Below are 16,572 nucleotides of genomic sequence, written 5' to 3'. Positions count from 1 at the left end.
TACAACACAACAAGCTTCATTGCAGAGGTTTTGACAAGCCTAGCCTTTACCGCCTTTAAGTAATGTGAAAATTGTCCACATTGTTTTTTAATGTTTCTCAAAGTTGCCTGGTTAAATAATCTGCCCTTTTTTAAGCTGCTGTCAGCTTCTGAGTCAAAAGTGACACAAGTGCTGCTGTGAACAATGGATCCTGGTCTGCAGGCTCAGTCTGATCTTTGAGCTGACAGTCTACATTCAGACCCAGAGAGCAGTTTCCAGAGTTTGGATATGATTACAGAAGTAAAACACCGCTCATCCCACACGTCACTCCTTGCCTGGGACTGTGCCTCTTCTCCAACACGGAGGACTTGATTTGCACAAGCACCTTGAGCCAGGCTGCTGCTAAAGTGGGCACTCAGGATGACCAGTGAATTCACAGCCTCCTGGAAAGCTTACAGGTCACAGGATTGCTCTCCCTGGGAGAGCTAGTGGGTGGCACACGCAGTCCAGCAAACTTGGGATGTTGTACCATGAGAGGTTCTACTCCCTCACACGCTCAGGATCGGTCCGGTCCAAGTCTTAACCAACAGAGAGAACACTATAGCCATTGCCACCTACTTTTAAAATAGTTTATTTCTGGTCTTAAAATATACATCAGTTTGAAAATTTCAGAAAAAAACCCACATTAGTTACAGATTAACAGTCTGGAGTTGGGACACTGAAAGCGGGGTCAGCTCAAGGCCCCAGAACCAATACTGCTGGAGGTGAGTAGGAGTGCAGCGGGCAGGCACCGTGCCCGCCGGGAGAGGGCTCTGCTCCTCTTGAGGCCACCGCCCCCCCATAACCTCTGCCAGCAGCCTAAAGCTGCGAAGCAGGAGTGTCTGGTGAGGCGTTGGGCACCCCTTTGCTACCGCTTCATTTCTCCACTGTTTTGCTTTTAAGTCTACCTTGACCAAAAGCAGAGGGAGGCTGGCTCTGTCCAGCACCATCAGCACCAGCTGCTTCAGCAAGAGTGGGTTTTGTCCCCTGATCAGCAGGCCAGGATTCAGGGAAGATGGGGCTCAGCCCTGAGGGGCAATGCCTCCCCCACTGCCCAAGTGGCTGTGCTGTCCCACAGGCAGGCCACCAGCAGCCTCAGAGCCAGAGGAGCTCACTCAGTGAGCATCCAACCCCAGGTGATGTCCGTGAGGCAGGAGCTGGCAGCCGCTGCAGGTGCAAGCCCTCAGCAATGCTGCAGAACAGAAGAAATGCAGTAGTGGAGTGGCTGATGAAAGCAAACACAAGGACCCCACCACCACGTTCAGGACAGGGGAGATGAACACCCTGCAAGCTCAGAGGAGGCTCCCGCTCTCAGCACCAGCCTGTTTGCACAGGTATCAAGCAAAATACTGTAGTGAAATACTGAGTCCCACCTCCCTGCCAGAGGGTGGCATCCAGCTCAAGTGTTTGAGGTGGGAAACAAGGCGAGCACATAGGCAGCAGCTCTAGGCAAGGTACCTAAAGCAACCTACACAGCTGCCAGAGAGGCCTGCAGCTCCCTTTCACAGGCCCTGGAGCCTCCAGGCGCGAGCTGAAGCCCTGGCTGGCCTCCAGGCTTGAGCTGAGGCCCTTTGCAGAGACAGGGGTTTGGGGAGGGGAGCAGGGCCCCCAGGCAGCTCTTGGCTGCACATCTTGCTGTAAGCTTATGAACGGGAGCTCCCTCCTGGACAGAGGGCTGCTCTCCTACAGCCCAGTGAAGAGCCCTCATTGAGTAGGGTGGGAGGACAACACAAACCCAACTCAAAAACCAGACAGCAGGCTGAGGACAGCCAGTGGGGTTTGAGGGGGGCACGGTGCAGGGAACCAGGCTATTCTCTGCCTCGCACCCCTGGGGGACTCAAGAAACACCAGACAGATGAGGGCACAGGACAAAATTAAAACAGGACACCTGGGCTTTGTAAGCCCTCAAAAAAATACCTACATCTACAGGCCTCTCCCCTTCCCTCCCCCCGCCCCCAACAAGACACCGAGCACACAAGACTGAGAAGAAAAGTCACACAATATCACGCTACACTAGGAAAAACACACAGAGAGGCCCTACCCAGAAGGGGAGGCCCCGGAGAGGTGCCAGAGCCAGCCTGGAGCCCCCCCAGAGAAGGGGGTGTGCGAGGAGACCCTGGCAAAGGGCTGCTGCCAAGCTGTGAGGTAGTGCATCTACAGGGAGCAGCTCCTCAGCACGCTGCCCTTGCATCCCTGCCGGCCCTGCACCGAGCCCTGCCCAGAAAAGCCCAGTAGTGTCCTTCATGCCTTGCTCGTCTGGGGCAATACCTTGTTCTTAAATCTGGAGGGGTTTCTGCAGGCTGGAGGCCAGGATCAGAGGGAAGCACAGCTCTGAGAGCTGAGCCTCCTCAACACACCCTCAACACAGGCATCGGACCAGCTGCCAACGGCTGTGTCTGTTTATGCAGGGCGGGGAGAAAGAAAAAAACAATACACCCCAAAACCAAAAGCTGGGAAAGAAGAAAGAAGCCCACCCAAGAGCAAAGCATCAGCACCGTTCAAACAAAACAACAGCACAGAGAGTAGGGGAAGAGGTGTGAGGGAGGAGACACACAAACACAAACCCCAGCGCCTAGCAGGCAGTGCCTCCCAGAACCACCTCGTCAGACAGCACCCGTGCCCCACGCCACAGCACCAGCATCCGTGCGTTGCCTCAGCGGGGGCTGGCTGCTGAGCCTGACGCAGGAGACAAGTGATGGGGACCTGCAGAGGCAGATTCTGGAGAACCATCCAGAGGGCAGCCGTGGAAAACAAAACCCAGCAAGAAAATGAGACACTGGCAATCCCAGCACATCCCCAGGGGCTCACAGCCATCCGCTGGGAGAGTCCTCGTGTCCCACTCACGGCCCCTGCAGGCTCCCTGCAGGAATCAGACACCACCATGCAGGCACTCTGCCCTGTTGGCACAAGTTAAAAGAGAGCAGAGCAGCTGCGGGCAACCAGCACAAGAGCACCCAGGGCCTCAGGTACCTGAGTGGGAAGGGGGAAGGAAGATGCGAGCATAAAGAGGCCCAGGCACCAGGATGAGGGGTACCAAGAACAAGCTCCGGTACAGGCACCAGTGTGAGGCTGTGAAGAGAGCTGCAAGTGTGCCAGGGCAGTGGGTGTGCTTCTGCACACTGTGTGTGCTAGCACTGTGGGTCTGAGGTGCCAGGCAAAGGGGACCCCAGCTCTTTCAGGTAGCAAAAGAAGAGAATAAATATAAAATTTCAGAGCAGAGCCCCCCCGGGAGGAGGGTACTAAGGGAGGTTTCTCCTTCAGAAGGTGGACAGATGGAGGCATCCCACAGCTCTACAGCGTGTGGCTGCTTCTTGCCCTGCCTCAGCTGAGAAGGTTGCCCTGCTCCTGGGCTTGCGTCAGACTGTCCTTGCGATGTAAGTGGTGGACCCCCATCCTCTTGGGACTGCGGTGCGGCCGACTGAAGGGAGGCTTGACCCTGCCTTCTCCACTTTCCTCTTGGGCACCTCCTTGGTTGCTCTCCTTGCTTCCCTGGAGCAATACTTCTCTCTCATCAGCTGGGCTCTCAGGCAAGCCAAGGTCCACATAGTCCTTGTGCTTCTCTGGTGAGGGGCTTCCAGGCTCAGCAGTTCCTCCACCGCTTTCCTGCAAGAGCTTCTGGGCTTCATCCTGGGAGAAATCTGTACCATAGTCTGAGGAGAAATGGTTCTTGCGGGCTCTGGACTCTGTGCTGTCTGTGTCCACGCTCGAGTCCCGGCTCACGGTCCAGCTGCAGCTCTGCACGGACTCCTCACCATCTGAGTAAGCAGAGGCTGCCCTACCCAGCTCCTGCATGGAGCAGCTGAACCTCTTCTGCAGCTCAGGGGCCGTGTCACGGCTGAAGGCTGTGCGGTTCATCAGCACCCGCTCCGAGGTGGGGGGTGCCTTGTCCACAAACATGCGCTGCCAGTTGGCCAGCAGGTCCTCCTCAGAGCTGGCAGAGCTGGCAAAGGCGCTCGGGATTTGGGGAGGGCTGCTGAATGGGCTGCTCTGGGAAGAGCCGTGAGCCCTGGCTGCTTTGGGGGACTGCTGACAGGAACAGCTGGAGGCCGAACGGCGCCCTTCTGAAGCAGGACTGTTGGGGAGTGTCCGGTGCCTGTCGCAGCTCTCATCTTCACTCTGTACCAGGCTGAGGGAGATGGCCTGGCGCGTAGCATATGTACAGTTGGGCAGGGGGCTGTTCTTTGGGATCCTTACCTTGTCCTCAGAGAACTCAATCACTTTGCGCCCAGGGTACATAGGATGGGGCGGTGAGGGTGTAGGGTATGGGCTTAGCTTCTCAAAGGCAGGCACCTCCTCTGGCATGCTTTCCACACTGCTCTGTGGCTTGCAGCCACCATTCTGCTGTTTCCCCGCATCTCCTCCCTCCTTCCCCATCTGCCCTGTGCTGTTGCAGGCATCAGGAGGGGCTCCACTCATGTCCACATGCACAAAGACGTCCTCAGCCATGGGACAGCTGCCACTGCTAGACTTGGCTGAATTCAGAACCAGAGATTCTGGTTTCTCCAAGACTCTGGCAATGACTGACGTGGGCACAACATCAGATGGAGCCAAGGTGTGGGTTGCCTCTTGACCAGGGCCTGCGGACTCCCGAGTGCTGTGCAAATGCTTATTGACCATGTCCTGCAGCTCATAGGGAAGCTAGGGAGAAGGAAAAGGACGTTAGAAGGGGGCTGCCATGCAAGCCATTTAGTTCCAAATAATCTGCCTTTTCCAAACAACCTTCACATGTGTACTTTGTACTCCTTATCTTGACCCTAACATTCACCTACCTTGCCTTGAGAAAGCTATCTGTTTCCAAAGCAAACCTGCTCCATGAGGGACTAACAAGGCTCTCTAGCTGCCACACCAGTCGTTTCTAGGCCGTGGTTTACAGGTCCCATTTTGTGAAGAGAACAAGAAAAGACAGCACACGGGCTCAGTCCCCCACGCCTGTGAGCACAGAGACAAGGCCCAAGCAGTGCATGCTAGGAAGGGGTCTATTGATCTGTGGAAAATCAGCCGATGGTTGCACTGAAGTGACTCAACAGCCCCCAGTGCTGGGATCCACAGTGCTCCCCAAATGCAGTAATTGCAGCCATGCTGCCTTGGCAGCCTGCCCGCAGAGCGGAATCGATGCCTTCCCTTGTTCCCACCAACTCCACCACCTCATCCCACTTCCTCACTCTCTCTATTTCAGAGAGGCAAACAGGGGGTTTATTGCCAAAGCTGCAGGACTGGGGTCTCAACAGGGGGTAAGCACTGCTCCTTGTCCTGCAAATGGGCACTACTGCTCTCCCCATCACCCTGCCAAGCTGCCCTCACCTTGGTCACCACACCCAGGCAGAGCATGAAGTGGAGAGCAGAGCTCCACAAGCCACTCAGTGGCACAGCAAGGTCTGTCCCATCGCAGCCAGAAGGAAACTGTGTCCAAAGCTGGGGACGCAGGGCACACTGCATGACAACAGCTGGCTGTGAGGCAGACTTTCTACACAGCTGCTCAGCACCAACCCCCCTCCAGTGGCAGCCACGTGGGACGCGGCGCTCTGGGGGGCAGAATTCAAAGCTCCAGGGAGGGGAGACAGCTGAGAGAGGGGTCAAGGTTACCCCAGCAGTAACTGATACACTGACCTCAAGAGTGCTAATTTGAGACACAATGGGGGAGGGGGAGGGTGACATATTGGTCACCTGCTAAGTTAAAAAAGACAAGCACATGGTTTTGCAGAGAGGAACATAAGAAGGGATGGAGACTAGGGATACAGCAAAGAGAGAGCTGGGGTAAGGGCCTGAATGATATGTCCAACTGAAGAAGTGATGCTACTAATATGAAAAGCCTAAACTCTGTCTTTGCCCAACCTGAGAGCAGGATGAGTGAACAGACTCCACAAGGGGGAATATGAGTTGGTACCAACTTATCCCATTCAAGAGGCCTAAAAGACACCCTGAATGCTGCCTCCCACATTTCTTCTCAGAGCAAGTAGTGAAGCAGGGCCAGACTACTGCTGCTTGACTCCTTATCAGGCAGCATGGCTCTTCCATGTGGCCAGGTGAGGAAGGGAAGAGGACAGAGCAGGGTAAGAGAGGTCTGTCCTCCTGCCAACTCCCATCAGGCACCCAGCAGGCTATCAAATTCAAGGTTATTGTGCTTTTTATAACGGCTCCTGGCTGAGCTGTGAAATGGAGCTGGCATGAAAGAGGAGCTGGCAGAGGCTCTGTGCTGCCTTCTCAGTGGGAGTAGGAACAGGAGCCCCCCCACACCTCTATCTGAGGCTGAAGGATGAGAGGCCAACAGCCCTGCAGAGAAACCTGGAGAAAGCAAGGTGCAGGCAGAGACCATGAGCCCTTCTGCCCCACCTCAGCAGGACTGCTACTCACATCAGCAAACTTGTGGTTCCTGAAGTGGGACTTGTTACACTTGAGCAGCTGTACTGCAAGGTTACAGTCCTGTCGATAGCGTTCCTGCAAGAAAGGGCACAGGCATGCAACAGTGTCAGACTGGCCTGATCTCTTACCCAAAAAGGTGCCACCTGTCCAGATGCTGCTTGAACAGAAGCAGGAGGAGGCATCTGATGAATCACTCATGAGGGTACCTGCCATCCCCTCCTCTCCACACCCCTGTGTATTTTCTTACAACTCAGCCAAGGTGTCCTTTTCAACTCCAGCCCTCGCTCCAGGCTGATACACTCTGTCAGTGTATCAACCACCGTCCCTCTGTGGATTTTAATAATCTCCAGAAGTCCCACCAGATTTGCTATCCCATCCCAGAGCTCTCAGCCATGCCTGAAGACACTGCCTGATGTCAGGCATCTTGCAGACAGACAGACAGACTGTAGGGAGCTGAAAACAGTTAATAGAAACAAGCACCGGATCCAAGAACTTCTATATTAATGGTGTAGAAAAGGCATCAGCTCCCTCCCAGCTCTGGAGTAAATGACCCCTCTGTTGGTACAGCCTGGACTCAAGTCAAACCCTAAGCTCAAAAGAGCAAATACATCAAACTTGAAGATCAGTTCTTCCTTGCTCAACCCCTCAGACCCACTTCTGTTTGTCTGTCCCTACTGTTGTGTGCAGCTCCTACACTTTCATACACACTGAAGTCATTCACATGTTCCTTTACACTAATGACTTTGAACAAGAGGAAAAGCCCACACCTCACATACCTCTACAGCCATTTGCAGACTGACACTTACATTGAGTTCCTCCAGCTTATTGATGGTGGTTTTGGCATCAAGCAATTTATTAGTGAGCTCTACAATCTCCCAGTCCAGCGTCTTGCGGTCCATCTCTGCTTTCTTAATCTGGGATGCAAGAACACCAGGTGTAAATCTCCCCAGCACAGAACAACCTGGCTTCACCACCCACCTCAGCCCAAGCATAGCACAATGACATGTTCAGCTGGGATACAAAAACTTCCAGACAGACAGACAAGGGGGACAGCCTGGCTCTTCACCAAGGGAGGGACTCCAAAGGCCAAGTGGAGCCAGCCACTCTGCTAGTTACAGACAATAGGTTGAGTTTGAACCTCCTTAATGCAGTATCTCTTCTTGCAGCACAACCATGTTTCCTCTCCGCCCTGGTTCACACGGTGCCTGGTGGAAAGCTAGTGGTTTTGAGCAGTCAATCCCATCCTGCCACTGGCAGCAAAGACCTCTGAGCTTGTGATACCTAGCCTTCTTCTCTGGGGCAACAGAATGAGAATACCGCCCATAAAGATCCAGCAGCCAATGCTGAATGGACAAAAGGTTTATTTGGCAGGGAGAAGGCACCATCTTGAAAGAGTTCAAGCCTTACTCTAGTAAGAAAAAGGACCCGTGCAGCTTCTTCTGGAGCTCAGTTAACACCTTCCCTAAAGCAGGAATCTTGTCTCTTTATAATCCTTAACAGTTCAGGTACAGGGCTGATAGAGACCCAGATGTAACAGCAGAGAGGGGCAACAGGTCAGAACAACCAAGCCGTCCTCTTCTCAAGAAGTTCCTCCAACACTTCCCCAGGCTGTTGTGAGGCTGTGACCACCAGGGCCCAGCTGTGCATCAGGTGTACAGCACAGCGACACACAAGGGGGTAGGGGAGGGCAATGCTTCCCACATATGCAGTCTCTTCAGGCACTAGCACAATGAATATTAACCCAAGAAATTCAAGTGCTAGAACCAAAAAAAAAATCTCATCCTAGGCTACATGGAGGCAATCAGCATCTCAGCTGTTTGACTTGCCTGCTCACAGCCCAGAAGGGGAAGGAAAGGGAGCAAATGAGGCTCACAGCCATACACATCTTGTGCAGTGCCACAGCTTGTGGGCACCACTTCCCAGCACGCCATGCTCCAGCTGGCTCAGAGTCAAACGCTCTTAAGATGGAGCGCTGCAAGCTAGGACCTGCTACATCTGCGGGCAGCTGCTGGATACCAGGTGAGCCCTTGGCTGGACGAGGGCTGGGGCCCCTCCATCTGGGATGGTGTATGTGGGACTGACAATGAAACCAACAGGCTGAGACACGTAAAGAGGAAAAAGAAAAAACACACAAACGAAAAGACGCAACTGCAAAAATCCAGCTTTGGCTGAGAGAGGCCTGAGAGGTGAGTGCACCCAGCGTGTGCCAGCGGCAGCATGGGGAGAAGAAAGAGAGAGAGGGGGAGGGAGAGAAAAGAAACAGCCATGAGTGTTATGAATGCACACAACAGACATACACGCACATTGGCTCTGCTCTGACTGCCCCATCCTCCCAGGATGACCACCCCAAGACTGGCTGACACATCCGTGGCATTTTGAGAGGGACTGAAGCAACATGACGGAATACCATGCAATTATGTTGTGGGGAACTAAAGCTCACATGCATGACCAAGTAGGGGCTCAGTAAATCAAGAAACCAGTTAATGACACCAGCTGGAAAGGGCAGTAGATGGTCATGGCCAGAATCTCACCCCTCACCCACTGCCACATCTGCTGGGTAAAGCCAGGACCCCTTCCCCCATCTGCTCCTAACACACAGGTCTCTTCCACCTCCTCTCTGTAGTGTCTTAATAGGGCACTTACCAGGGCATGCAGCTTCTCCTCCAGGTCTTGGTTGGTTCTCTGAGAAGCAGTGTAGCTGTTCTGCAACCTACAGAAACAAGATACACATAGGAATGGATCCCAGGCACCTATTCAAGTCCCCTTCATAGCTGCCAAGTAAACCACCACTCCACAACTCCAGAAAGATTGGTAGTCACAGTACTAAGACAAGCAGGCATATTAATTATGCCTCACCTCTGCCACATAATGGCCTTCAGACCCCAACTTACTGGAGGCAAGATGAGGTTGGCTGGGTGAAAAGATCTTGCAGGGGAGGGTGTGAATGACTTTGGAGGACTTCTCTGAGCTATGTCATGTATAAGCATGTGACCAGTGGCTGGCATTGGTTTATAACTGAGGTACTGTTCAGGTAAAGTGGTGATGTGTTTTCTCACAGCCATCAGTGGCTCCTTTTGCACATGTGGAGTAACCATCCAAGCTGGATCCTCCCTTACATCCAATAGATGAAGAATTCCCTGTTGTTGTCAGCCCCTCATGCTGGCAGCATTCCTACACTGTACCCTGGAGGGAGTAATGGCTGCAGAGCCTTTAACTTCCCCAGAGTCTGGGGGTGCACCTTTCTGAGGATGCAGCATGCCTTTGATTTACACAAGAGGGCACAGCCTGCTCCTGCCAGCTGAGGGAGTCCATGGTGGGAGGGATCTCTCTAATTCTACCCCTCTCGTTTTCTTTTTCATACCTACGGAATTTGTCCTTGAATTTCTCCAGCTCCTCACGGTTCTGGCCCAGCTCCATCTCCAGGTAGTCCTGACCTGACTCCAGCTCCCTCTCCATCGCCTCCATTTTGTTAGTCACGTATGTCAGCCGTCGACGCAGCTCCTCATTCTCATGCTGCAGTAGCCTGAGGCACACAGGAACAAGGTACCACTGAGTGCACAAGGGGTACTTCACACTAGCACCCCCACCCCGCTGCCCTGCTATAGGGCCCAAGACCCCACACAAGGGCCCCAGGAAGTCAGGAAATGAACTGGCAGGAGAGTCCAGCACAGGCAGCAAGAGGTGCCTCCCTGTCAGGAGAGGGAGACTCAAACTCCCTTGGAGCAGGGGCAAAGAAGCACATGCCAGCTGGCCAGCCATGGCTCCCAGCTTCCTCTTGGGTTACAGTGCTTGGATAAAGCCCACTAGCCAGATGAGCTGCGCAGCTCCAGTGTCCCTCACTGGTGAATGAAAACCACTCAATAATTTATCCCAGTCCAGGTTAGAAGAGTTGAAGGCAAAAAGAGTAAAATCATCTTCTCCTCCCCTGAAACTGTTCAAAAGCCCTCACATCTTTAATACCTGGTGGAAAGAGGACTCCATACAGCCTTAAGCCCAGAAGCAGAGGTGGCAGGGTGCGTTTACAGATGTGATCACAGCTGCCAGTCAACCCCATTCCAACATAAACTGCTCCGTTCCTCCCCAGCCAGGACATGCCTGGTGGTCAGAAGGATTTCCTGTTGTTTTTCATTCCTTTGTGCTCAGTTGCTCAGAGAAACCCAGAAGCACAGCTTCTCTCTGGCAGTGCAAGCTTTCTCCTCACTATGGCTTGGAGCTCAGTGCTAGCAGCTGTCTGTACCCCACACCACCGCCAGCAAAGGGCTCAGCTCTCACCTTCAGTCAGCAGCAGGCCTCTACATACTGCTTCTGGTAGCTTACAGCAAAACAGTGGCAACAACAAGAAGGGTTAAAAAAGGCACTCCTCTCTCCACCTGTATTAAAGGCTTCATCTCCTACCTTCTTTCACACCCACCAACTCCTCTGCCTGCACCTGCACTGGGGGTCTATGTTGCCTTCCCCTCCAGGGGGAGAGACATGCAAGGCAGAGGTTGGCAAGGCACAGACTAAAGCTCTGCCCACATGGCTCCAAGAAGATTGAAGATCTGAGAGGAGCCCGCAGGGCCAGTCAGCTTCGCTGTGCAGGTGGCACAGGCAGGATGTGAGGAATTGGCACCCACACAGTTGCAGTATGACAGACATAAAGGGGGAGCAGGACACTTACTTCATCCTTTCTGCATCCGTCAAGGGTTCCTGCACAGGGAAGAAAACAACTGTGAGATTCTTTCAGAGGAGGAGTTGGTCTCTTACATTGTCCTAAAGGGCAGAGTCTTGGTTGCTAGACCCTACCTGTGACTCTTCCTCACCTGCTCTGACAGGTCATGCTAGGCAAGCTTAGACCTGCTAGGATCTGTACGCACTGCTCAGCTGCCTGATACCAAGACAGACTGTGTGTTCTGGTTCAGGGTAGAAGAGCTAGACTAGAAACCACCACACAAGTTAGGCAACTTTATTTCCCCCACTGTGCAATCTCAGCATCTCTTGTAACATCATCACCTTAGCTGGTGTTTCAGCCTCCTCCACATCCACAGTTAGTGGGTAGGAGGAATCTCACAGGCCAGCATACACCAAGGATTAAATTGTCACCACAGCAATCACAACACCCTTGAAGCCCCACAAAAAGAATGAGAGAGAATCATTTGGGAGCTCAAAAATGTGTCTACCATTTACACCACCCAGATGGTGCTGTGAAAAGGGTTTCTTTCTGCAGACATGAAATCAGCCACTGTAACTATTCTGGGATAGCAGAAGAAACACCAAAGATCAGAAAAGCCTGTGAAATAAATTAATGTTCCAGGCAAGATCCCCAGAGATGGCTGGAGCAGGGACCTGCAGAACAAGGAGACACAACGCGGTGACAAGAGCACAGGGCTCAGCTATTCTCACTTCCTTTGCACTCTCTGTGTTAACCCATGAGATGGCTGCTGCGTGCCAGCACGGCTGGGAGAGATTTAATTAGCACTAGAAGCAGCTGTATTTTCTGTGAAAGCCCAAGACTGTGACCATTCTCACAAAGTCCAAGCTGCCCATGGATTATTTTTGGTGCTTGGTACCAACAGCACTGCACAAACCTAAAGTGCTGACACACTTTAGATTGTCCATTAAGCGTCAGAGCCAGCTCTGGGCTGAGAGGCCATGCAACAGACAGTTGTGGATAAGGTTGTTGAGCTGCTAGCAATATTACATAAGGCAAACCACCCCAGTCCTGGCCCTAAGACATCATGGGGCTGCTTCCTTCATCAGTTCACACTTTAGAACAATGGTCCTTGCCACCTGCATACATCCTCCTGTCCCTAAAGGCAAAGCATCAATCCATTCTTTTCTTACATTCTGACCCCACATGGCAATCAGTTAATCCATGCAGAATTATCTAGCAACTGCCTCCCCTACCCCCACAAATACACACACAGTGGATGCTAGTGACCAGGCAAAGTGGCTAATGTGATTCCTATTAAAACGAGGCAATGGCCCCAAAGCAGGCTGGAGAAAAGAGGAGAAGGCTTACAAAGACCTGAAACAGCCATCATACAAAGATCCAGTACCCCAAGACAGCCAGGCACAGGGCACACACAAAGCACCGGGAGCATCCCAACACCTCCTGACAACAGAGCTGCCTGTCTCCTGCACATGCCTGCTGCCCCACAGCCTGGAGGGCCTCCAACCTGCAAACTCCTGGGAAGCCTGCAGCGTGGAGAACAGCACCCACTCCTGCCTTCCGAAATCCTGGGGCCAAAGGGAAGCTGGTTCCTCCCAGGAAGATATACCCAACCTGGAGCACACCATGAGTGGCACCCACAAGAGAGCAGCTTCTGGTGATTAAGCACCCACAACATGAGGTCTGGGGGCCTGCTCTCACTCTCCCCACTAGCATTACAGACTAGATGAGATCCAGGTGGGGGCTTTGGCCTTTGTGAGATCCCTGTCTGTGAGGCAGTGGCCCTGGCACCTACCTTGTTTAGTGCCAGGCTGAAGGAAGGGGAGGGTCTAGATGGGGTAGGCCCCTCCTCCCGACTCCAGCGTGTTGGAGTGGAGAAGGATCCTTTCTCTGGGTAGTTCGGCTCCACTGCACGCTTCTGCCCAAGTTTAGCACACAGATGGTGTGGCTGTAATAGCCGTGAACAGGGACTGCTTTCATCCCTTTTGCCCTCTGCACTGCTTTTCCATGAAGACAGTGAGGGCTGCTGCCCAGAGGATGTTCCTGCCAGCCGCTGCAGCTCATACTGACACAGATCTACTACCCTTCTCTCCAAGGAAACGAGTTTTTCCTTACTGTCCTTCCTCCGAAGGATGGTTTTCTTTCTTAGTCTGGAAGCTCTCTCAGCCTCCTCAGCACACTTTCTCGGACACGAAGCCATTCCCAGCCCCTCACATTTCTTTTCTGCTTTTCTTCTGCTTGGGCAGGGGGATCTTTCCGTTGCACGCTTGCTTTTGACTCCTTGCAGGTGACCTTCCCCTTGGCCTTCTGGCACAGAGCTTCTGGGGAAAAGGGGAGAGTTCTGGTCTTGTTCTGCTCCCCTGGTCTCGCCCAGTGAGCGCAAGCGGATGGGACTCAGCACCCGCTGGGTAATCTCATCCAGGAATTTGGAGAACTGCAGTTTTTCCTCTGTGATCTTCTCCCTGTGCTTGACAGAGTCAGCAGCGCTGCTGCTGCTGTGCTCCAGTGAGCGCTTCTCCCTGTGGCTGAGGCAGAGCTGAGGATCACTGTACTTGCGTGAGCCACGGCCATGGGAAAGCGTCTCTACTGAGCGGGACTTGCGTAAGCTCTCAGGGCGTGGGCCTGTCATGTTGGTCTGCTTCAGGATCCCTTTGAGAGGCAGGTGTGTAGAGGAGACCTGAAACTTCCTCGGTGTCAGGACTTCAGGAGGCTCTTTAAACATAAGAGAGCGTTCCAGGCTTCTGCTCTTGAAAGAGCAAGTGGGACGGTGTCTTTCATCTCCAGACACCACAACTGTCTCCATGCTACGGCTCACAAATTTGCTGAGGTGCCCATGACTGCGGTTTGGGCACCGCTTCCCACTTCTCTGCCCCATCTTCCCACCACGTGGAAGTGCTGGCGAGACAGTCTGGCTCTTGATGTTCAACTCTGCTCTGCACCCTGTCACCTCCTTCTCACTGCTGGACTCCAGGGACCACGATGAGGAGAAGTTCAGGTTGCAAACCTCAAACCCCTCTGCCTGCTTGAGCTGGCCTGCCTCGGTGTAACTAAACCCTGTTTGCTGGTGCAATGGTGTTAAGCCCTTTGCCACCCGGCAAGCCGTTACCTGACTCTGCTCGGCCAAGATCACTCCATCCTGGTCGTCACGAATGATGGGTACCTCATGGCGGATCTCACGATGCTGCGGGGGCGCCTTGCGGTAAGGCTTCTTTGATGGAGCTGTGCTCGACATCCTCCCACCTGCGTGGCTCCGAAAGCGGGTTACCTACCAACAGCAGAAAGTGCACAGAAGAGAGAGTCACAGGTGCTCCATTGAACCCAAGAAGTGACCCAGCAGGAATTTGGCTCCCCTGGAGTCCCAGAGCAGGTCCCCATGCAGAGTGCTAATAGAGCAGGGAAAGGATGTGGCCACAAGCCTTGAGCAGCAGCTGCAGGAGGAGCAAAGTAAGAGGTAGCTGTGTCCTTCTCCCAGCCAGAGAGAGCAGAGGGCTGGCACATCCTCTCCCCCCCTCTACACACGCTCACTCACGTAGTTTGTGTGTGTGTCCGGATTATATATAGCAAACGAGAACAGACCTCACAGCAGCATATTGATTAGGCTCTTTAGGAAAGGCCTTTTCCAATATGGAAACTGCAAGCCTTACAGGCAGCAGTGACAGCTGGAGCAGGAGTTATTGATCATGTGCTGTCAGCAGGGACTATGTGGGAGGAGACTCCAACCATTAAAGAGCCCAAACCCACAAGTTTTTGGCTTACACTGGAACCCCAATGGAGCAGACCACAGGAGGCTTGTCGGAAGGAGGTACCATACCATTACAACTGCTTACTCTGTCAGAAAAGACAAAGACCACCTCCAAGTCACAGGTTGAATCAAATTAGGGAGCAATGACATTGATGTTGGTACCTAAGGCCAGATTTTGCAACATGCAGCAGTACCACTAGCAGAAAGACCAGATTAGTCCCTTTAACCCAGCCATGCTGGGCAGGATTCTTCCTGCTGCAGCAACCGTAGCAGTACAAGAGCAAAAAATGGGGTAGAAGGAAAGCAGCTCTCTCATACACATGGAAGAATCTCCTTCCTTTCCACCACTTTGGGACTGCAGTGGAGGGCAGGAAGACTTCCCCCCAGGCAGCTAGAATTTCAACCACCCCATTGTACAGAAGACAAGAAGTCTTGGAGATGCCAAGTAGTCCCTGCAGAGCCCGATACCAGACTTTGCCCGATGACAACATATGCATCATTCACAGTCCCCCTATATTTGGCGTAAGCGCCCACTTCTCATTCCCCTTTCCCTTGCTGGATCATAACACTGATCAAGCCTAGCATCTCTGCAATCCTCAGCACCTCACCTGCAGCGCTTCAAAGTGTAGCTCCTGCCTCAACTCAGATCATCCTCTCCCCTCTTCTACAGGCGGGGCCATTTGACTCCCATTCACATACCTTCAAGGCAGTCAATGGATACCACTGGACCAGTGACCTAGCAGATTTCACTTGCTTTGTGTTTTAGCCAGTGGAGCTTTTTTACGTGTTAAGTGTCTAAATGGAGCCCTAAGAATTCTCTCCAATTCTTATCCACTCTTGCCTAGCTGCATCTTCTTGACACTTAGACTGAGTCCCCTTGGAGGACTGGCAAGTGTGAGGTGTCTGCACCAAGCATAGAGTGGCTCCAAGCCACAACAGGCTCTACACTTCACAGGAACATTTGCAAGCTGTCCTCCACTCTGCTAAAAACACAAGCTCACGAAAGTTTCTCACGCCTTTCCACAGACATGAACAGCTTCCTAGGACTAACCTGTAAATCTCCACCATCAGAATGCTGGAAATTCCCCCTTGCTGCAGTCATTCCCTCAAGGTCCCTTCTCATAAAAAGACTCAAACAGGTGAAGAGACCTCCAATACTTTACAAAAATCACATCCAGCATACCAAATGCACATTCCACTGCATCCCCAAGCAAAACAGATGGGTCTGACTTGCTGGGAAGACATTTCTCTTCTTCAAAGAGGAATGCTGAAATCCTGACCAGAAGTGGGTTTTGTCAACAGCCCACCATCAAACAGGTGATCTAGGGGACTCTTCTGTCAATTCCTGCCAGGCTAAGGACAGGAGATGCGCATGGAGATATCCCAAGCTGAAATCACAATCATTTCTCTAGCCCAGAAGGACCTGAGCACTTACCAGGGGCTCAAATTCAAAGCCTCATGAAGCAGGGACACTCACTCAGATGCCCTGAAGAAGAGAAACAAATAGCTTAGCATCCATCAAAATAGCCAGTTTGAAATCTCACCCCATAAATATGTAAGGAATAGGGAATATTTACAACCAAAGACAATTAGATGGTCATCTCACTCCAGGTGCCTGCCCCAACCTACATCAGATCTTCTGAAAGTAAATTAAATTAGCTTAGGATACCTGGGCCACATAACCCAGCAAGAGCTGGAAAGACACCTGGCAAGGACATGTCCAAGACACTCAGGCAACTGGGATCACACAAACTCAAAATTCATGAAGCAATAGCTTCAAGGGAACCTTGGTTCCAGGAAG

The 16,572-nt window shown here is 52.6% G+C and overlaps 1 protein-coding gene across 4 annotated transcripts in view; it reads right to left on the bottom strand.

Moving 5' to 3' along the window:
• Positions 1–600: 600 nt before the first annotated feature.
• The window catches only part of TJAP1 (tight junction associated protein 1), a 40,517-nt gene continuing 24,545 nt past the window's right edge, over positions 601–16,572 (bottom strand). For 2 of the 4 annotated variants that reach the window (XM_072856635.1, XM_072856636.1), the window contains exons 4-10: positions 14,136–14,294; positions 11,039–11,067; positions 9,740–9,901; positions 9,022–9,088; positions 7,185–7,292; positions 6,370–6,453; positions 601–4,656 (exon numbers count right to left, since the gene is read on the bottom strand). In XM_072856635.1, the coding sequence (XP_072712736.1) occupies positions 3,340–4,656; positions 6,370–6,453; positions 7,185–7,292; positions 9,022–9,088; positions 9,740–9,901; positions 11,039–11,067; positions 14,136–14,294 (1,926 nt within the window). In that variant the 3' untranslated portion in view covers positions 601–3,339. Of the gene's footprint in view, positions 4,657–6,369; positions 6,454–7,184; positions 7,293–9,021; positions 9,089–9,739; positions 9,902–11,038; positions 11,068–12,824; positions 14,068–14,135; positions 14,295–16,206; positions 16,258–16,572 lie in introns of those variants that run through there. The other 2 variants (XM_072856637.1, XM_072856634.1) reach the window with 2 other exon arrangements.

Source organism: Ciconia boyciana, chromosome 3 (assembly GCF_034638445.1).
Source record: "Ciconia boyciana chromosome 3, ASM3463844v1, whole genome shotgun sequence".
NCBI classification, from domain to species: Eukaryota; Metazoa; Chordata; class Aves; order Ciconiiformes; family Ciconiidae; genus Ciconia; species Ciconia boyciana.
Note: the sequence above shows the minus strand (reverse complement) of the source record. Positions and strands in the feature narration are given on the sequence as shown.